The sequence below is a fragment of the Calliphora vicina genome, chromosome 1 (assembly GCF_958450345.1).
Source record: "Calliphora vicina chromosome 1, idCalVici1.1, whole genome shotgun sequence".
Lineage (NCBI taxonomy): Eukaryota > Metazoa > Arthropoda > Insecta > Diptera > Calliphoridae > Calliphora > Calliphora vicina.
In genome coordinates this window covers 158,792,088-158,815,851 of record NC_088780.1, presented here as the reverse complement: position 1 = coordinate 158,815,851, position 23,764 = coordinate 158,792,088, and the positions used below count along the sequence as shown (strand labels likewise).

Sequence of the window (23,764 nt, the reverse complement as noted above, 5' to 3'; positions counted from 1 at the left end):
AATTTGCTTTTTTTTTTTTGTAAATATTAAAACCTTTAGAAAAATAAAAAAACAATCATTGATGACTAAAAATCATTTAGTAATTTTTATGGATTTTTTATGCACTATTTTTTTTAAATTTAAAACTATTTTTTTTTTTGTTAAAACTGGGGAAATTCTAAATATGTGTATGACTGACTGACTTGTCATGAATAATAAGTTGAATAGAAGATTAAAAAAGATCATTATTAATATGTATGTTTTTTCTGTATTTGTAAAAGGCTAGACTCACGTAAATAGTTGTTCAGATCTCAAAGTCACAGTGGCTTAGAAGTTAAAAGAAATCCCACTTTGCCGACATAAATAAATTTGAGACTACATTTTGGAAGCTGATATTAGATTCTATATTACGGTTCTTCAGTATGCAAATAGTTTGATTGTCGCATTAGACTTGGATATGTTTTATTACATAGTATAAAATATGTAAAATTAATACCTAAAGTTTTGCAGAATACTATTCTGAAATTACAAAATCTGTGAAGTTTCAAGAAAAAGTAATGATTTTTGTTAACCAACTCAAAATTTTGTCTCTTTGTTACAAATATTTGCGTTATTTCTGAAAAAATGACATGTAAGAACTCTTCTAAAAGTGTGACCCATTATATTTGTCTCCTCGAGATTATGTTTCTAGAATTTAGTCGGAGAATTTCAAAAGCTTACTGTAACTATTTAAAAAAAAATAAAAAAGCATTCTGATATGGAAATTTCGTCTTTCTTTGGGATCAATGGACAATTTGATGATCGAATAAAAAACGATGTGTAAATTGAAATTATAGGTACAAATATATCCCAAAACTGGTAGGAAATTGCTGTTTTCGCATTTATAATTGCAGACTTCAATGCAATTTACCAGAGATATTGCAAGTTTGTTTTAAAAATTAATTAGACTTATTTTTTGTATATTAAAGCTTTTTTTAGAAATAACAAATATTTCCATTATTTATGGAATACGATTTAATTCATGTGGCTGCCGCGGCTGGCTTCGAATAGCTTATACTGTCAGTTTAATTTATAGATAATTTTCTTCTTTTTAGAGCACCTTGAAAACATATTTCGAATTTTCGAACATATCTTAAAAAGCTTATATTCTAGAACTACTAAAAATACTTTAAAATTCAAGCAATTTTCTATTTTTTTTTTCCAAAATTTTGAATTACTCAATTGGAGAATTTTAGAAATTGTCTTTATATAAAACTAAAATTATTTTTTTTTCAAGAATCCTCATGATTTGAGATTATTTTAATAGCTTTCAAACATTTTCGAACATAAGTTTGAATTAAATTTCGAATTTTCGAACATAATTGTCATTGTCATTAGTTCATGCAATTTTTCGAACATAACTTCGAATTTTCGAACAGAAAATACAGTTATAAATGTTGACTTAAAAACATACAAACCTCTAGATATTTTGAGTCACATTGAGTGGTATTTTGAGATTATTAAATTCCGCGAAATCAAAATGGTGTAGGTCTCTTTTCAAATCAACTACATTTGATTTAAGCATAACGTTGTCGAAATCGAACTATTTTAGTATGCCAGACAGTGGAATGGGTTCATAAATGTTTTTGCAAAAAGTAGGATAATAAAATTTATTACATATGTATAATTGTTAATCGACCTTTTCTTTAATTTTCATAGATAGTTATATAGTTTCCTATATACAGGCTTTCAAGGTCAGTGATTTGATGTAAATAAAAGATTATTTATATCATTTTCAATATAATCCGACGTTTCGTTGGTATTATTTCCAACTTCTTCAGGGATTGAATTTTATTTTAATATATAATCTTTTTTGTCAAGTTTACATCATTTATAAAATATATCACAGTTTTTTGTATAAGTGGACAACACAACACAAAACTTAAAAATATTAAAATAAATGTATGCAAAAATAAATAAAATATCACAGTAAATTTGTCTTATTCGATCACAGTTGTTGTTATTACTCGATCACAGTTGTTGTTATTACTTTATTACACTTGGCTAGTTTCATATAGAAAAGCTAAATATTAAAAATCGTTCATATCGGATTGTCCCTATGGGTATCTCCAATTCAAGGGTCCTTCCAAAACAACGTATCAGTCATAAATTCTTAAATAATGCAGCGATCTTATTTAAACTTTGCATATGTTAGTTCCAAGTGCCAATATATGTATATCATACTACAAAGTATGAAGAAAATCGGTCCATATTTGAACCTAGTCCACATATAGTTCCCTTTCTGAAAATAATTTTATCGTTCATTATTATGCTCCTATCCCCCATATAAAAAGTAAAAGCCTAAAAGTATGCAAAACCTTTTAAATATGCATTATTGTAAATATTCATAAAAAATACGTGAGTTTTATCACAAAATGAATATGTTTGTTCAGAGATCGCAAAAAGTCGCAGAATTTTTTTACATAAAATGAAAGAAAATATTCCAAACTTTCATTTAGTAGTAGTACTAACACGGAGGTAGACCGAGCTAACTTATTAACTGCAAATGCTAAATTTTTTGGAGCCATTTTGATTTGCTCAGATCTCTTAAACTATATACAGTGGTGGCCAGGAATTTAAGACAAAAATTATTTGCTAAATTCCATGTAATTGTCAATTATTTTTTCAAATATTTCCACAAATATGTATGTATGAGGACTGTTTTAACACACAAGTGTGTTTTATTCGACTGTGTCAATTCATACATATTCACCATGAACACATAAAATTTTTCTACAACTTGACCAAACAATTTTTTTTTAAATAAACATATTTTCTCACATTTATATCATTATAATTTTATTATTATAAAATATTCGGACCAAATTTCGTATTTTTAGTTCCATTAGTTTCGCTCATATCATGTTATTAACAGCGGATGTTCGCTGAGGTGGGTCAACGTATTTCCTCATATCTTTGTCCATATATGTTTTACCGATTTTTACAAACATTTTTCAGAAACTAGAAACATTAATAATAAATTTCATACCCTTAGAGGTCCTTTTATTTTGGCTCTATCGCACTTAAAATTCAGTTGATGTAAAAAATTCAAGTATTTGTCTTAAATTGGTGGCCACCACTGTATGTAACTAGCTGATCCGGCAAACGTTGTTCTGCCATACAAATTATTTCTAGTGAATATTTTGGTTGTTAAATAAAAAATAGCGAATGTATTCTAAGTGAAGTTGGCATTATAGGTATTTTTGATGCCAAATGAAGAGAAATACAAACAAAATTTTTTGGCGAAAAATATTTAAAAAAATGGGTGGATAGGGACATCCTAATTTCCTAGCGGTATGATATATAATATTCTCGTACCTACCAAAAATATATACAAAATTTCATAAAAATAGTTAAATATTGATATTTGACATTGCTCATACAAAATACTAAAATCTCGGCTAAAAAACGGGTGGGTGGGGGTCGGTTGATGAAAATTTGGGGTTATAGGAATTTTATAATGCCAAATAAATAAAATGCGAAAAAAAGCTTCTAGCCAAAAAATGGTAAAAATAAATTCTGGATAGGGTCACCCTAATGACCTAGCGGTATGAAATATACTTTACGACCTATTCTCATACCTACCAAACATACATACAAAATTTCATAAAAATCGGATGAGCCGTTTCGGAGGAGTTCAAGCACTAACATTGTGACACGAGATTTTTATATATTAGAAGATTTAAATATTTTTTCTTTCCTATTAAATTTAAAATACTATAAGGGTACTCATTTAAACGCTTAAGTTTCCCATTTGTGCAAATGGGCAAATTTGCGCGACATGTTTCATGAACCCACCTTTTCAATTTTGTGCAAGTTTATACAGAAAATTTATGTTTGTCAAATAAAAATACATAAATTCAACAAAAGCTTTAATAATTTTTTTTTCAAATTGTATAAATTTTAATTTTAAAATGTTGAATGAAAGTTAAATCTTTGGAACAAACGGTGGTATACATAGTTTGGAGGACTTTGTTTATGTTCTAGCTGTTGGTTAATGTTTTCATACACAATGTCATTTAATACAATCATTCTGTTCCAAAGTTACACAATTTTCACATGCACAAAATTTTTATATTTTATTTGATTTTTATTTCTTATTAATAAAAGTAAACAAAAGCAGCTGATTCATCAAATGTACAATAAATTCAAGTTTGCGAGTCTAAATTGTCGCGCAAACTTATCGGAGTTGTGCAAACGAATTTCCATACATTTTTTGACATTTCATTTGCGAGAGTGTAAAAATGCACAGATTGCACAGTTTGCGAGGCTTTTAAGCGTTTACATGAGGACCCTTTATATTTTAATAAAAATGTTCTAAAACTATTGGTAGTTGAACAATATTTATTGTATAAACAACTGAAATGTAGTAAAATTTTCATAGTTTTCGTTGTATAATATTTAGATAACTTTACCACTCTCTTATTTATACAAAATTTTATTTTTGTTTTCTACTAATGAAACATTTCTCTACAGAATTGCATCATTAGATTTCTAAAAAATAACTGTAAAAAAATAGACTTTTTGCCAAAAAAAATACCACTGTGCGCCATTAGAAAGCTTAACATAAAATTTGAAACAGGAGTATTGAAATTCATCCGTTCAACTTGGAAAAACTAAAAATATTTAAAAAAAAAAAAAATTTATTAGAATATACTTGAAAACCTTGCAAGAAAAGGGAAAACTTGACATATGGCAGGCACGGATAGAGGTGTAAAGACCTGGTATCCCTGATATAGGCCAAAATGTATGTAAGTATTCGTTACTAATATGTCTAATTTCAATCAAAATAAAGGGCACTTGGAATATACTTTCAAATTATGATCGTTTTAAGAAAATATTTGCATTGAATTGCTGTCAAATTTGAAATTTTGTTATATCATAGCGTAAATTATTGAATTGGAAAACGTTTTTAAATTAATTTAGAAATGACTCAAAAGTATTATTTCAAAGTATTATTTTCTGTCGTACCGACTTATTTATTAATTTTCCGAGAACAAATCATCTTTTGTTAGTTTTCTTTAAGAAAAATCTAACTTGGTAAAACCCTTTACTACATTTTATAATAAATTTAATATAATTGTGTAATAAATTTGTAACAAATCTATAAAAAAATCAACAACAGTTTGTACAGTGGGTTTGAATTGAAGAAATTTCAACAATTATTATTATTTATTAAGAAAGCATTTGAAGTTCATAGTATATATGTACATCTGAAGACATATTTGAAGTCCAAAAAAGGCTTTCAAAATAAGAAACCCAGATTTGGATGACCTTTGATGATTTTGAGACTGTTGAGAATATATAAATGAAAGTGTATGCCCACTAAATATTACAAATTATTTCATAATGGAAACAAATTTAAAAAATCTTTATATTAATTTGATAATGTTTTGTTTTTTATTAAAGCAAAACTTTTGAGCATCTTCCATCTCCAAATAATGACACTGTGCAAATTCTTAAACAAATGTTTTACTACACAATAAAATGTGTGAAATTTGAAAACAAAATATTTGTAATTGTGTACATGATAATAAAAAAAGTACAGAGTGAATGTGGACTGTTCATCATAAAGTCATCAACATCATCATCAATGGCAGCACTTGTTATCAGGAGAATGAGTATTAAAATAAAAAACTAACTCACTCATACAAAATACAAACTAATCCAATACTAATCAATCGATTGATCTTTTAATACTCATATTAAATACATACATTCATATATACGATTTTGCGTAGAGAGTTTTCAGTATAAACAAGGAGAAATATTAAGAGCTGTCAATAGACGACTTTAAAATGCGGTTCAATATCATTTATTTTTTACCATAACAATTAAGATTATTAGAATATATACCTGTTTTCGTTTAACAAAAATGTTTAAATCTTTTTATCGAATAATTTTACCCTGCAGGAAATTTGGGTCATGTTTTAAACCCACTAGTCCCGTGACATGTTAAAAGAGGAAATATAATTGATTTTGTCCAATTGTGGCAACAAATTTTCAATTAATTTTAAGCAAATATAGTAAAAATATAATCAATTACGTCAATCAATTATAATATCCAAAACAGATCAAATTAATTTGGATTAGTTCCGTTATCTGTCACAGAGAGTCTAAAAGATGTCAATTTGCACTTTCCTATTATATTGCCATGTTTAAACGACAGGTCCCTAAAGTATTGGAACTAGAAGCAGTCCCTACAACATTAAACCAATCGTGGTACAAATTTTGTGTCGGTGGATATGTTTCATTGGGTCAAATCGATTAAGTTCGTTTTCGAAATGTTTGGCAAAATGACGTAAAATTTAGATGTTTTGCAATTGATAAGGCTTTTGTTTTGGTGCCTGAATCTGTTTTGAAAATTAACACAAAAATTATTAATATTAATAAATAAAGCGAAATAGTTAAACTGAATTTATAAATATTAAATAAAGTTACAAACGCAATAATGAAATTAAAATACCTCCTCATCCTAGACAGGAGAGATTAAAATCCAATGTTAAAACAAACACACAAGAAATAAAACTTTAGTAGCCGCTTAAAATATTCTTAAACTTGTAGCATCATTCATTCTTAAATAGTTTTTTAAACTGTGAAGACGTGCGTCTCACAAATCTCTGGATTTTTGTACATTCGTTGTAACGCGTTTCGGTTTTTAAACACAATTTTTCGATTTTTACGTAAAACAAGTTTACGACCTAAACAAAAAATAAATAAATTTTAGCCAAAAGAAAGGTACTAAACCACCAAAAACAAAATATATAAAAACTTCTCTCTCTAAAAATTATATTTTGTGCATAATTATCATACAAATTACTATACTAAATATATGAAATATTTTCGAATTTATATAATAATTTATTTGTTTTTGGCGCTAATAAAACGTACACATATTTTAGGAAATCTATAAAAAAAAGAAAGTGTTTTTCAATAAAAATAAATTTACACATAAAATAAGTTTTTGCCTATAAATTTAAATCAAATACAAACTTTTTTTGGGTAAGGTTATCAATTTAAATTTGGTGTTAAATAAATAGGTCTCAAAAAATTATCAAATGTTTTAATTACACTTAAAAATTCCAATAATATTTAAAAAAAAATAAAAATAATATGTATGTAATTAGAATAAAAAATGATTTTAGATCGTAAACAAATATAAAATATGTTTCTTGGTAAACAAGGAGGTTTTCGAATAAATTTAAGTATTTATATATATTTTATACAAAAACCAATAAAAAATATTCCAAAAAATAATCAATAAAAACGTGGAATTTTTTTAAAATAGTGGATTTTTTAAAATAACTAAGAATTTTGTATGATCAACTCAAAATTAAAAGATAAAATTGAATCCAAAATCGAATCATTTTATTTTTCAAATAAAAATTAATTAAAGTAGCTTTTGATATTTACATTTTAATTCATAGTAATTCATTCCTAAGTATTTCAAACTTATTGAATTCATTTCTTTGAGAATTCAATCCTTATTGAACTAATAATTGAATCATACAAGTTTTCTTTAATTTAAATCCAATACAAAATAGCTTAATAAATTTAGGAAATGAAAAGTCTTTTAAATTCATTTTGAAAATGAATGAAGAAAAAATATTTTAATTCAATTTGGATTAGATTTGAATTACCAAAAATTTAATCATTCAAAGGATGAATGAATTTTGTTAAGGTATTTATAGACGTCAATACTGAGTATTAATATTTGTCAAAAATTCAAGTATCATAATACAACTTCATCGTCTAAACAAAATTTGTATTAGATTTTCAAAAACTTTTTATTTTCATATGTATCGGGTATGTATTTTTAAATACCATAGAGAATAGACATAGAGCGGAAACTCTCCTGTCATAGACCTAACTCAGTTGTCAGAAACATAAGTGGTGAGAATGTATTAGTAGAAAAAACTATGTGAAAACAAAAACAACACTCGTATGTGTGCTAATTTTGAGTAATTTGTTTGTTTGAGTTTTTTCCTAGTTTCCGCTCTATGTTCCTCTATGTTAAATACAAATAAGGCAAACAAAAATGTTAAGAAAATATAAAATAAAAATAAAGTTTTCAGAAAAACAAAGAAATAAAATATTTGTAATACTACGTGTAAAAAATAAATGTTTTTTCGAAACGATTTTTTGAAATACCGAATGATTTCAATAATATTTTAAATTTGATAAGTGTTAATACTCAGTATTACCGTCTATAAATACCTTTATGAATTAATTCAACAAAATGAATGAATTCTATTCAAATAAAGTCTTTGAATGAATCTAAACAATTTGTTTTGTCGGGAATGGTTTTACTGTAAAACTTTTACCCTATTTCTATAACAGAAAAAAATTTGTCATGATAAACGTCAAAATGGTAAAAAATCATTCGGTATAGTCTCCATTTGTTAGTGGTTTTGCTCAGACAACTTTGTCTTCTCAACAAACGTCATTAATTGTTATGATAAATACTTGTCAAGTATAGACAGAGGGTCATGGAATGAATTTATAATTCTGAATTAAGATTTTAGCGAATTAAGCAAAAATTTAATTAATTAATTCAAAGCTCTGGTTATTATAAATATTTAAATAATACTCAGGGGTTATTAGTTATGTTGTATATCGAGCCGTATATCTATTGATTTTTTTTTGGTAAATTGGTTGATTTGTTCCGAATTTCAGGCCTGTCACACATTTCAATTCCGTAGTTTTTATTCCCATCGATTTCGTTTTAGGTTCTTCAGATTCCGTGTAATTTGTTAATTCAAAAAAATATTTAACAATTCTGTATTTCAGATTTTAATTTGACAGCCTTTATTTAAATTAAAACAAAAGTAAAGTTTTTGGTACAGAAATTGATTAAAATTTTAAGAAAATCAAATAAATACCAACAAATATAAATTCCACTTTGAAAACTGAAAGTGGTTTCATTCCGAAAGAAATCTTCGTTTCACTTTTTGTGAAGAAGCAAATACGGAATTAATTCCACTTTCGATCGGAATGGAATTCTGTGACAGGCCTGTTTGTTTGCATTTTGGTAGACAGTAATCATTTTAAATTCTTCTGGAGCTAAATTTTACGATAATGGCAACAAGGGTTCATAATTTCCCCAACTTATTACATTGCCGGGAAATAATAAAAAAATATATTTATTACCGGGATAAAAGAAGTCCAAAATACTAGTGTTATTTGACGCGTAGTTTTCGGTTTAAATTCAATAGCCTATAGATGTTTTAAATAAACGCTTACCTGTTTTGTCACACAGAGAAAACAGTATTTATTGCATTAACGGAATGATGCAATCTTAATGAACAATTTTAGATGGGGTGACACAAATTTACTTATTTCGATCGAAATTATTCTACGTCAGCTAGCTGTCTGTTCTTAGAACCGAGAAAATCTGTGGGTATAATTGAATCATTAGAATGACCAAAAATTGGGACAATATTATTACTTTAAGAAGAAAAGTTATAAAGAAATTCCACAAATATAAAAACAAAAATTTCCAGGATAAATTTTCCAGTGTAGAATTTTCCAGCGAAAAATGTCTCAGAAATTCCCGGATTTTTTCTTCTTAAATTTACAGTATTATTTCTGCACATATTTGATTTTTGGCACTCCAACAACAATTTTTCAGGCACAACAGAAAGATTCTGTCATTTGATATGAATTATTTGATTAGCAATAAATAGAAACATTTTTATTTAAAACCAGAAATTTGACACAGCACTACAAATTTCTTCTACAGTTCGACTTTTTAAAAGAATTATTGATATGCTTAACCTTAACAATTTGTAAGGATATTCATATGACAATAATACTGGTTTTATTGTTTAAAAGTTAAGGTTAAGGTTATTTTGTCTATCGACCATCTGAAATCTAAAAGAGAAGATGACCTAAAGGTGTGCCAAAAAAAACTTAAGTTAAATATAACTTTTTATTGTACAAATTCATTACACATTAAAATATCTTTTCTGAAAATACTACCATTAAAGATTTCTTAGTTGCTTCCGTTACCTTATTGGACGCAGTGGTCCACTTACGCTTAAAATCGGACATGTCCAATACCTTTACACAGTCCGAAGTTATTACCAAATCGGGCGAGAAATATGAAGGCACTCTCCTAAAGAAAGGTTAACTTTAGGAACAGCTTTTCTCATAGATGTGTTCGATGCTCTTCGAAAGAGTTGTTCGACTTTTTTGCTTTACCAATATCTGTTAGACCTTTTTTCTTCCTGATTCAGGTTTTCTTTCAATGTTCATGACTTCCTTATACTGTTAAATGGCTTTTGAAACAGTGTGACAATGAACCTTCAAATCTTTTGCTATTTATTTGAAAGTCCATATTGGATTTTTTTAAAAGTTTTAATTATTTTTTCATGTACTTTTATTTTGGTGATCATTTTGACCGAAAAAACAGTTGTAAATGAATGATTTAGAAAATATAATATCTGATATATTTTTAAAAGCTAACGTGATTAAAAAAAATAATAATTTGTTTGGCTGGAATAGTTGTTATAAGTTCTTTTTGATACACTCTTTATGTGTGATGTTAATAAATGGACAATTAATAACATAGGCCTTTTAGCCTATAAGATAAAATAGTATGTATGAAGTAGAAATAGACACGAACGTTAGCTTCACAATTTCTAAGAAATTAAATAGTTAAAGATTATCGTACAGCAACAATAAAGGCGAAATTGTGTAACACTAAATCTCGTACCAAAAAAGTCATAAAACATAACTACAAAATTATATAAATTTAACATCTTTTATACGTGCTCCATTGCACAGTTTAAATACATAATAATAAATTATTAAGTATGACAGGCAAATTAATGCTATAAAATATTATGGTTTTTTTAAATGTCTAGAAGTTATTGTCATTTAAGAAATACATAACACATTTTACTTAATACAATTGGGGGATTCAAACGGTCTCCTATTAGGACGTATTGTCATAATGTCATAAAATATTTTTTTAGTTTAAACAAATTTTTGTTGGGGTTTAAACAAAAAAGTTATAAACTAATAAGACTTTTTGAGCTATGCTTATTAGTTTGTCACAAAAAAAGAATTTGTTTAAACTAAAAAAATATTTTACGACATTACGACAATACGACAGTTTGAATTCCCCAAATATGTATGTAAAATAAAACTAAAACATATTAATTGAGATAAAATATTTTACTAGTGGATGTAAAACAAGTTTTTTTTCAATTTATCAGCATTTCAGAAATTATTTTGGTGTTAGAATAAACATAAATTTCCAAGTTTTTAATTTACAGATCAGATGCATTTTTTATATCTTTCCCTGGGCGCCTTAATGGTTTTAAGTGCCTTCACACATGGCATGCAAAAGAAAAAACCTTCATATAGTTTCCAACCCGTGCCAAGACAGAATAATGCAGAAATACCATATCAATGGAATGTTTTGGATTATAATTTTCCCAACAATCTGGCCAGACAAGAAGCTGAGGCTAGTGGTAATCTAATACCAAGTAATGCTATACCCATAGATGTACAACCTCATTATTATAGTAAGTAATACTAACTATTCATTATTTTTAATTAGTCGTAATTTATTTATGTATGTGTGGTTTTAAATTTTAGATAAAAATCGTTTAAGAACATTTGTGACTATACCAAAATTCCAAGATGGCATACCTTATACATTGGCCACGGTTTCGGATAAAAAGGGACCTAATGGTCCCATATTGGAGCCTTATCCTAATTATGAATCGCATAATAATAAAAATGGTAAAAATTGTGATGCGATAACGTCAGCTTTTCGTGTGGCGGTAAGTGGTCTTGTATTTTAAAGAAGTAACAAAAGAAAAGTTGAAAAATTAAAGTGTCAAAAGACAATTTACATTATCTTAAACATTGTTTCAGTAATTTTCTGATCAAAATATTTATCGCAGCCCCACATAGTATATACATTCTGGGTACTCATGAGATTCTAAGATGATCTAGCTATGGCCGTTCGTCTGTCCGTATGTTGAAGACACGATAGGGCCCAAACGAAAGGAGCTATCTGCCTGAAATTTTCCACAAATACTCTCTGTTGTTTGGTATTGAAAATGGTCAATATCGGTCCATGATTTCACCTAGCCCCCATACTAATGTCCCGCCGTTTTTAGAAATTAATCACTCTATCAAATTGTGTACAGTTCGGACCGTGACTGATTCAAGTCCCCATAGAAGGCCACGACTACATACTGATGCTGGGTATACAAGATTCGGTATAGCCGAATATAACACTCTAACTTGTTCTGATAAAATCTGACAAAAATCTTTAAATCTGTTTAGTTCTGGAACCGACCATTTATCAGAAAAATACTGATACACATTTTTTATAAATAAATAATAGTCTTGTTCATGTAATAGCCAGATTTGTATATTTTAACGAAGGACATTCCCTTACTCAAAATTTCTATAGAATTAGTTATTTTTCTTACTAATTCAGACTAAAGCCTGAAAATCTTTCTTTATATACCATTTTCTCTATTACAAAGTTTTATTCATTGAAATCTGTCCATATTTGTATAAGTTTTCCTACCCAGAGGTGGTCAATTTTGACATCCTGTATCTCACCTTGTATTCCAATTTCATTTTTATAAAGCCTATGATTAGTTCATATATCATTTTGCAATCGGACTTTATTCCCCCTTTGTCCGATTGACACCAATGTGTACCGAAACAAATGAAGTGTGAATTTTGAACTTTTCTTTTTAACTTTAAATTTTTACTAATCAACACACTATTTATTCTTAATTATTTAAGGTCATTAAAATAATTTCTTTAAAACCTACTCGATTTAGATCACCGAATGCAATCAAATGTGGGTAATTGATGCCGGTATGGTTGGTGCAGAAGCTCAATGTGCTCCTCAATTGCTGTTGTTCGATTTGAATACCGATCAACTTATACATCGTTATCGCTTCAACTCCTCTCTGTATGTATCGGGGGCCTCTCTGTTTGTCACCCCCATAGTGGATGTTAAAGATCCTCCCCCAAGAGGCAGCTGTAGACGAGCCATGGTCTATGTAGCCGATGTGAATTATCATGGTTTGGTAGTCTATGATTACATGCAAAATAATGCCTGGCGTATTGAGAATTTGTTCATGTATCCTGATCCAAATTACGGTTCCCACTCTGTGGCCGGTGAAAGTTTCATTCTAATGGATGGTATTATTGGCATGGCAGCAGATAAACAAAATTTATATTTCCATCCCATGGCCAGCATAACAGAGTATGCTGTGCCCCTAAGGGTAATCGATAATGGAACCCTATTTGAGCATGATATGGAGGCTATGCACGAGACATTTAGACCTCTGGGTAAACGCAGCAGTGAGTGTGCTGCATCCGCTATGGATGGCAATAACAATATGTATTGTGTCACCTTTAATCCCATCGAATTGATAATGTGGAATGTCAATACACCCTATGACAGCAAGAATATCAAAAAGTTACCCATTAGTTCGGAGGAATTGCAGTTTGTTAGTGGCATGAAGGTGGTGAGAAATCATCAGGGCAATGAAGAGTTATGGATGCTGTCAAATAGATTCCAAGTATGTATTACAATTAAATTGTTGATTTAGATTCTTAGTTAATATTAAAAAAAATAACTTTATTTTTGTAGAAAATGGCTGCTGGTACTCAAAATTTCAATGAAGTCAATTTCCGCATTGTGGTACGTCCTTTAGTGGTTGTTACACCCGTGACACCTAATCAGGATTTACACAATAAATTGGTTTTCAAAAGTTGAGCACAATTATGAGTGCGATAAAATTAGTTCGTTATTGTTTTAGTATAAGTTTTTAATTTCCAGAATTTAATTTAACCAAGTACATACTAATTGTAGTTAATTAGAAAAATAAATATTTAAATTATAAAAACTTGTTTTTTTTTCAATTTTTCAAATTATTTAACACCTTTTGTTAAGTAAATAATTAAGTATGTATGAGAATTGAAAAGGCATTTTAAATGTAAACATAAATGTTTTTATTAATTGTTGGATTTACAGAACCTTTAGACAAAGGTTGGTTAGTGGCGGTTTAATCCGATAAAAAGAGAAAAGGAAAAAATAAATAAATAAAAGAAGTTTCCTAAATTCTCAAAGAGAATTACTCAAAACTACAAAACATTCCAGTGACTAAACTTAATTCAATCAAAATATTTACCAACATTTTTGTTAAATCAATTTAGTTTACCTGAGTTTCAGATAAACAATAACCTTGTGCCAATTATTATATTTAAATATATGAAAGATCCAATAATTTTAAATAAATATTTATTTATTAAATAAATGTTTTGCAGCTTGAACTAAGAATATTGGGTGTATGACTTAAAAATGCGGGATTTACAATAGATGGTGTATCTATTGGACGCCTTGGATTCGTTCAAAAGCAGGGAAATTGTGTACCATACGAATTGAAGCTGAGAGACCTTGAAATATGATTTTGTATGTTTGAAATGCTGCTTGAACGCTATAAAAGAAAATAATTACCGACTCGTAAGAGATCGTATGTGAATTCCGGCCAATCAGCCGAATCGACACCAAAGCGTTAACTCTTTGCGGTTGGGTGGTTTACTAACCACATTTTTTATAATTTTTAAAACATGGTTTATTGGCATCTATTGCTATTTTGCTAAACAATTATATTTTTTGAAGTCCTCGTTTATGATATTTTGCAAAACTTTGCCGTCTGGGTGCTCTGGTTAGATAAATATCATAATTTGAAAATATTGTATAAATCAGAAAGTCTCTTTCAATTTAAAAAATTTATACGAAACAAAAATGTTTATCATAGTTATTTTTAATGCCAACCGCTACGGTGGTTAGTAAACTAACCACTTCACTCAACAAAAAATCTTGGAATGGGGTGGTTTTTTCATGTATTGATTAATTGTTTCTTACTTTTTATAATAAACTAAGCTTGATTAAAGTAAAAATGCAATTGTTTTGATTTTAAACTTATACACAAAAAAGCTTGTCTGAAAGAGTTAAGGTAATGCTCTGTATTTGGTTGAGCTGCTGAAATCTGGCCAGACCATCACAGGGATCCTGTATCGAACACAACTGATTCGTTTGAAGCGAGCATTGGCCGAAAAACGCCTTGACATGAAACCATAATATTCCATCATGACATCGGTCAGCCTCATGTTCCAATACATGTTAAAAAGTACATATTTAGAATGAAGAGGTTGTGAAGTTTTGACCTACCCGCTTTATAGTCCAGACCTTGCCCCGTCCGACTACTATTTGTTTCTTTCGATGCAGAACCCTCTCTCTGGGATACGCTTCACTCTGGAACAGAACATCCGAAATTTGCGCGATTCATTCTTGGCCTCAAAAGTTCTTTTGGCTCTTAATCCATATGCTGCCAGAAAGAAGGGAAAAGGTTACAGCTTACAAACGTTTCAAAATAAAAGCTAAACATTTAAAAAAACGCGAAGTTTTAAGTCATACACCCAATACGTACTTTATAAAACAACTGTATACAATTAAAAAAATATATTTTGAACTAAATAATGTTAAACCATTGTACAATAAAACAAACAAAAAAAACTAACAAAGCAAATAAATGCTTTCAATAAAAATTAAAATAACTATATTTAAATTGGTTCATATTTACTAAAGAATTTCATCTTTTTCACCACCACTGACTTGTTCATATATTTAATTAAATGTCAGCAATATAAAATCACCAGCTTGTCAACTGTATTCAAAAGCCAAGAGATTTCAGCACTAAATCTTAATAACCTGCTTATTGAACTTGCTCTTAACAAGATCATATTTTTATATAAAACAAACTTTTACCAGAATGCAATTAAAATTTATTATTATTTAAATACAAATAAATAACATTAAAACATTTAATTTCTACCGCATGTTTCAAATTGTTTTCTACTGGAAATTTTATACAAATTCAAAAATATTAATAATAAAACAAATTATTTGGTGGCTCGTCTGTCAAATTTTTACAATTTAATACAAAATATGATGTAATAAAAGCCATAAAATTAATATTGTTTAAAAAAATTACTTAATAACTTATTAACAAGTAATTGACGTTTGAAAACAGTAATAATAATAATAGTTGTGTTCGCTTAACTGTTTATTTGTAATAATTTTTACAAATTATTACTGGATATTACGAGATTCCGTTCGTTTATAATGATTTTAACACGGGTTTCCACATCCATCAGCTTTTGTATACATTGTCATAAGTGGATACTTGGCAGCACAGAGCGGCCAACATCAACTATTGAAGCTGCTAACATTACGGCTGCTGAAATCTATAGAAATATAACGTTCTAGCTTGGTCCATTAGATGTTTGTTTTTAAATGAGTTTGTTAATGGAAATTGTAGATTGAAGGTATATTTTATTTTCACTCTCTTAATTAATGTTACTGGATAACTGAAAAGTACGTGAACACAGCTAATATTGAAAAGTCAAATGATACAATTGCAAATTCAAGTCTTCGTCCTATTCTGAGGGGTAATGAAGAAGATTAACTGTCTTTAATCAAAAGTATTTATGATTTATTTCAATTGCCTTTGAAGTATCTTTTTGTATTTAAAACTTGTTTGTTTAAAATATAGCTATTACGTTTTTGTATATGAATGTCGGTTTGTTATAGTTGCTAAATGTTACTTGATTTTTATTAAAGGTGTGTTGTTCAGTTTAAATTTAAGATAATAATTAAAATTTTTAGCTGACAATGTTTTAAATCCTGCCAGTTTTCCATATCCATTTCACAATTGATTTAACCTTAATAATTCAGTAATATAAATATTAAAATTCTACGTATCCTACTTTATTCATATATTCTCTAAAAATCACACATCAAACATATTAATAAACTGGATACGAAGTACAAAATATAAATTAAAAATCACTGTTTATTGTAGGTGTTTTGTTTAACTTTGATATTTTTATAACACTCACTCACTGTATCTAAAATCTTTAATATCTTGGCAAACACGCGTTTAAATGGAAAAAGGGCCTCAATCTGTGATCACTTACATTTCTCACCAAAAATCGATTTTTTTATATGAAAATCTCAATTTATCTAAAATCCTTAATATCTTGGTAAATACGCGTTTATATTTCTCACCAAAAATCGATTTTTTATATGAAAATCTCAATTTATTTAAATCCTTAATATCTTAGTAAATACGCGTTTAAATGGAAAAAGGGCCTCAATCACTCTAAATATCTAAAATCCTTAATATCTTGGTAAATACGCGTTTAAATGGAAAAAGGGCCTCAATCTGTGATCACTTATATTTCTCACCAAAAATCGATTTTTTTGTATGAAAATCTCTAAATATCTAAAATCCTTAATATCTTGGTAAATACGCGTTTAAATGGAAAAAGGGCCTCAATCTGTGATCACTTACATTTCTCACCAAAAATCGATTTTTTTATATGAAAATCTCAATTTATCTAAAATCCTTAATATCTTGGTAACGCGTTTAAATGGAAAAAGGGCCTCAATCTCAATCACTTATATTTCTCACCAAAAATCGATTTTTTTTATATGAAAATCTCTAAATATCTAAAATCCTTAATATCTTGGTAAATACGCGTTTATATTTCTCACCAAAAATCGATTTTTTATATGAAAATCTCAATTTATTTAAATCCTTAATAGCTTGGTAAATACGCGTTTAAATGGAAAAAGGGCCTCAATCACTCTAAATATCTAAAATCCTTAATATCTTGGTAAATACGCGTTTAAATGGAAAAAGGGCCTCAATCTGTGATCACTTATATTTCTCACCAAAAATCGATTTTTTTTCTATGAAAATCTCTAAATATCTAAAATCCTTAATATCTTGGTAAATACGCGTTTAAATGGAAAAAGGGCCTCAATCTGTGATCACTTATATTTCTCACCAAAAATCGATTTTTTTCTATGAAAATCTCTAAATATCTAAAATCATTAATATCTTGGTAAATACGCGTTTAAATGGAAAAAGGGCCTCAGTCTGTGATCACTTACATTTCTCACCAAAAATCGATTTTTTTATATGAAAATCTCAATTTATCTAAAATCCTTAATATCTTGGTAACGCGTTTAAATGGAAAAAGGGCCTCAATCTGTGATCACTTATATTTCTCACCAAAAATCGATTTTTTTATATGAAAATCTCTAAATATCTAAAATCCTTAATATCTTGGTAAATACGCGTTTAAATGGAAAAAGGGCCTCAATCTGTGATCACTTATATTTCTCACCAAAAATCGATTTTTTTATATGAAAATCTCAATTTATCTAAAATCCCTAATATCTTGCTAAATACGCGTTTAATTGGAAAAAGGGCCTCAATCTGTGATCACTTATATTTCTCACCAAAAATCGATTTTTATACCCTTCAGCTTCGTGAGAAGGGTATATATAAGTTTGTCATTCCGTTTGTAATTTCTACATTTTTCATTTCCGACCCTATAAAGTATATATATTCTGGATCCTTATAGATAGCGGAGTCGATTAAGCCATGTCCGTCTGTCTGTCTGTCTGTCCGTCTGTCTGTCTGTCTGTCTGTTGAAATCAATTTTCTGAAGGCCCCAGATATCTCCGGGATCCAAATCTTCAACAATTCTGTCAGACATACTTTCGAGAATTTTGCTATTTAAAATCAGCAAAATCCGTCCATAAATAACGGAGATATGAGCAAAAATCCGAGACAACCTCTGAAAATTTCATCAAAAAACACAATGTATTGCATGCTTTGACAAAAAAACAACAAAACGTATGCTTGGGTGTGCAAGCTTTGTGTATTTGGTTTTTTTTTTGTTTTTTGTTTCTTTTGGCGTTGTTGTTGTTTTTTATACAACTAAACGTTTGTTTGGTTGTGTGTTGGTTTTCTTGACAAAAAAGCAACAAAACGTATGTTTTTGGAGTGCATGCTTTGCGTATTTTGTTTTTTTTTGTGTTTTGTTTCTTTTGGCGTTGTTGTTGTTTTTTATACAACTAAACGTTTGTTTGGTTGTGTGTTGGTTTTTTTGACAAAAAATCAACAAATCGTATGTTTGAATGTGCATGCTTTGCGTATTTTGTTTCTTTTGGCGTTGTTGTTGTTTTTTATTCAATTAAACGTATGTTTGGATGTGTGTTGGTTTCATTGCCTTGCGTATTTTGTTTTTTCTTTTGGTGTTTTGTTTCGTTTGGCGTTGTTGTTGTTTTTTGTGTTCTTGATAAATTTAGGATGCTGTACGCTGAAAGTGGGCAATGTACATACATATATACTAATTATAAAAAATAATAATGCATCCACAACAAAGGTGAAGGGTATATAAGATTCGGCATAGCCGAATATAGCACTCTTACTTGTTTTATATGAAAATCTCTAAATATCTAAAATCCTTAATATCTTGGTAAATACGCGTTTAATTGGAAAAAGGGCTTCAATCTGTGATCACTTATATTTCTCACCAAAAATCGATTTTTTTATATGAAAATCTCTAAATATCTAAAATCCTTAATATCTTGGTAAATACGCGTTTAAATGGAAAAAGGGTCTCAATCTGTGATCACTTATATTTCTCACCAAAAATCGATTTTTTTCTATGAAAATCTCTAAATATCTAAAATCCTTAATATCTTGGTAAATACGCGATTAAATGGAAAAAGGGCCTCAATCTGTGATCACTTATATTTCTCACCAAAAATCGATTTTTTTATATGAAAATCTCTAAATATCTAAAATCCTTAATATCTTGGTAAATACGCGTTTAATTGGAAAAAGGGCTTCAATCTGTGATCACTTATATTTCTCACCAAAAACCGATTTTTTATATGAAAATCTCTAAATATCTAAAATCCTTAATATCTTGGTAAATACGCGTTTAAATGGAAAAAGGGCCTCAATCTGTGATCACTTATATTTCTCACCAAAAATTTCTAAATATCTAAAATCCCTAATATCTTGGTAAATACGCGTTTAAATGGAAAAAGGGCCTCTATCTGTGATCACTTATATTTCTCACCAAAAATCGATTTTTTTCTATGAAAATCTCTAAATCTCTAAATATCTAAAATCCTTAATATCTTGGTAAATACGCGTTTAAATGGAAAAAGGGCCTCAATCTGTGATCACTTATATTTCTCACCAAAAATCGATTTTTTTATATGAAAATCTCTAAATATCTAAAATCCTTAATATCTTGGTAAATACGCGTTTAAATGGAAAAAGGGCCTCAATCTGTGATCACTTATATTTCTCACCAAAAATCTCTAAATATCTAAAACCCCTAATATCTTGGTAAATACGCGTTTAAATGGAAAAAGGGCCTCAATCTGTGATCACTTATATTTCTCACCAAAAATCGATTTTTTTATATGAAAATCTCTAAATCTCTAAATATCTAAAATCCTTAATATCTTGGTAAATACGCGTTTAAATGGAAAAAGGGCCTCAATCTGTGATCACTTATATTTCTCACCAAAAATCTCTAAATATCTAAAATCCCTAATATCTTGGTAAATACGCGTTTAAATGGAAAAAGGGCCTCAATCTGTGATCACTTATATTTCTCACCAAAAATCGATTTTTTTATATGAAAATCTCAATTTATCTAAAATCCTTAATATCTTGGTAAATACGCGTTTAATTGGAAAAAGGGCCTCAATCTGTGATCACTTATATTTCTCACCAAAAATCGATTTTTTTATATGAAAATCTCTAAATATCTAAAATCCTTAATATCTTGGTAAATACGCGTTTAAATGGAAAAAGGGCCTCAATCTGTGATCACTTATTTTTCTCACCAAAAATCGATTTTTTTCTATGAAAATCTCTAAATCTCTAAATATCTAAAACCCCTAATATCTTGGTAAATACGCGTTTAAATGGAAAAAGGGCCTCAATCTGTGATCACTTATATTTCTCACCAAAAATCGATTTTTTTCTATGAAAATCTCTAAATCTCTAAATATCTAAAATCCTTAATATCTTGGTAAATACGCGTTTAAATGGAAAAAGGGCCTCAATCTGTGATCACTTATATTTCTCACCAAAAATCTCTAAATATCTAAAATCCTTAATATCTTGGTAAATACGCGTTTAATTGGAAAAAGGGCCTCAATCTGTGATCACTTATATTTCTCACCAAAAATCGATTTTTTTCTATGAAAATCTCAATTTATCTAAAATCCTTAATATCTTGCTAAATACGCGTTTATATTTCTCACCAAAAATCGATTTTTTATATGAAAATCTCAATTTATTTAAATCCTTAATAGCTTTGTAAATACGCGTTTAAATGGCAAAAGGGCCTCAATAACTCTAAATATCTAAAATCCTTAATATCTTGGTAAATACGCGTTTAAATGGAAAAAGGGCCTCAATCTGTGATCACTTATATTTCTCACCAAAAATTTCTAAATATCTAAAATCCGTAATATCTTGGTAAATACGCGTTTAAATGGAAAAAGGGCCTCTATCTGTGATCACTTATATTTCTCACCAAAAATCGATTTTTTTCTATGAAAATCTCTAAATCTCTAAATATCTAAAATCCTTAATATCTTGGTAAATACGCGTTTAAATGGAAAAAGGGCCTCAATCTGTGATCACTTATATTTCTCACCAAAAATCGATTTTTTTATATGAAAATCTCAATTTATCTAAAATCCTTAATATCTTGGTAAATACGCGTTTAATTGGAAAAAGGGCCTCAATCTGTGATCACTTATATTTCTCACCAAAAATCGATTTTTTTATATGAAAATCTCTAAATATCTAAAATCCTTAATATCTTGGTAAATACGCGTTTAATTGGAAAAAGGGCTTCAATCTGTGATCACTTATATTTCTCACCAAAAATCGATTTTTTTATATGAAAATCTCTAAATATCTAAAATCCTTAATATCTTGGTAAATACGCGTTTAAATGGAAAAAGGCCCTCAATCTGTGATCACTTATATTTCTCACCAAAAATCGATTTTTTTGTATGAAAATCTCTAAATATCTAAAATCCTTAATATCTTGGTAAATACGCGTTTAAATGGAAAAAGGGCCTCAATCTGTGATCACTTATATTTCTCACCAAAAATCGATTTTTTTATATGAAAATCTCAATTTATCTAAAATCCTTAATATCTTGGTAAATACGCGTTTAAATGGAAAAAGGGCCTCAATCTGTGATCACTTATATTTCTCACCAAAAATCGATTTTTTTGTATGAAAATCTCTAAATATCTAAAATCCTTAATATCTTGGTAAATACGCGTTTAATTGGAAAAAGGGCCTCAATCTGTGATCACTTATATTTCTCACCAAAAATCGATTTTTTTATATGAAAATCTCTAAATATCTAAAATCCTTAAATTAAATGGAAAAAGGGCCTCAATCTGTGATCACTTATATTTCTCACCAAAAATCGATAATATCTAAAATCCTTAATATCTTGGTAAATACGCGTTTAATTGGAAAAAGGGCTTCAATCTGTGATCACTTATATTTCTCACCAAAAATCGATTTTTTTATATGAAAATCTCTAAATATCTAAAATCCTTAATATCTTGGTAAATACGCGTTTAATTGGAAAAAGGGCTTCAATCTGTGATCACTTATATTTCTCACCAAAAATCGATTTTTTTATATGAAAATCTCTAAATATCTAAAATCCTTAATATCTTGGTAAATACGCGTTTAAATGGAAAAAGGGCCTCAATCTGTGATCACTTATATTTCTCACCAAAAATCGATTTTTTTGTATGAAAATCTCTAAATATCTAAAATCCTTAATATCTTGGTAAATACGCGTTTAAATGGAAAAAGGGCCTCAATCTGTGATCACTTAATTTCTCACCAAAAATCGATTTTTTTATATGAAAATCTCTAAATCTCTAAAATCCTTAATATCTTGGTAAATACGCGTTTAAATGGCAAAAGGGCCTCAATAACTCTAAATATCTAAAATCCTTAATATCTTGGTAAATACGCGTTTAATTGGAAAAAGGGCTTCAATCTGTGATCACTTATATTTCTCACCAAAAATCGATTTTTTTATATGAATATATTAAGGATTTTAAAATCCTTAATATCTTGGTAAATACGCGTTTAAATGGAAAAAGGGCCTCAATCTGTGATCACTTATATTTCTCACCAAAAATCGATTTTTTTATATGAAAATCTCTAAATATCTAAAATCCTTAATATCTTGGTAAATACGCGTTTAATTGGAAAAAGGGCTTCAATCTGTGATCACTTATATTTCTCACCAAAAATCTATTTTTTTCTATGAAAATCTCTAAATCTCTAAATATCTAAAATCCTTAATATCTTGGTAAATACGCGTTTAAATGGAAAAAGGGCCTCAATCTGTGATCACTTATATTTCTCACCAAAAATCGATTTTTTTGTATGAAAATCTCTAAATATCTAAAATCCTTAATATCTTGGTAAATACGCGTTTAATTGGAAAAAGGGCCTCAATCTGTGATCACTTAATTTCTCACCAAAAATCGATTTTTTTGTCTGAAAATCTCTAAATATCTAAAATCCTTAATATCTTGGTAAATACGCGTTTAATTGGAAAAAGGGCCTCAATCTGTGATCACTTAATTTCTCACCAAAAATCGATTTTTTTATATGAAAATCTCTAAATCTCTAAATATCTAAAATCCTTAATATCTTGGTAAATACGCGTTTAAATGGAAAAAGGGCCTCAATCTGTGATCACTTATATTTCTCACCAAAAATCGATTTTTTTATATGAAAATCTCTA

At 28.4% G+C, this 23,764-nt stretch overlaps 2 protein-coding genes across 2 annotated transcripts in view; one reads left to right on the top strand and one right to left on the bottom strand.

Annotated features, from left to right (window-relative positions):
- The window catches only part of Map205 (Microtubule-associated protein 205), a 395,519-nt gene that overhangs the window by 206,665 nt on the left and 165,090 nt on the right, over positions 1-23,764 (bottom strand). The gene's annotated exons all lie outside the window — the stretch shown is intronic.
- yellow-d (L-dopachrome tautomerase yellow-d) lies at positions 11,301-13,864 on the top strand. The gene is made up of 4 exons (XM_065516383.1): positions 11,301-11,552; positions 11,626-11,813; positions 12,837-13,586; positions 13,658-13,864. The coding sequence occupies exons 1-4, from the start codon at positions 11,306-11,308 to the stop codon at positions 13,781-13,783; spliced, it is 1,311 nt and encodes a 436-aa protein (XP_065372455.1). The 5' UTR covers positions 11,301-11,305; the 3' UTR covers positions 13,784-13,864.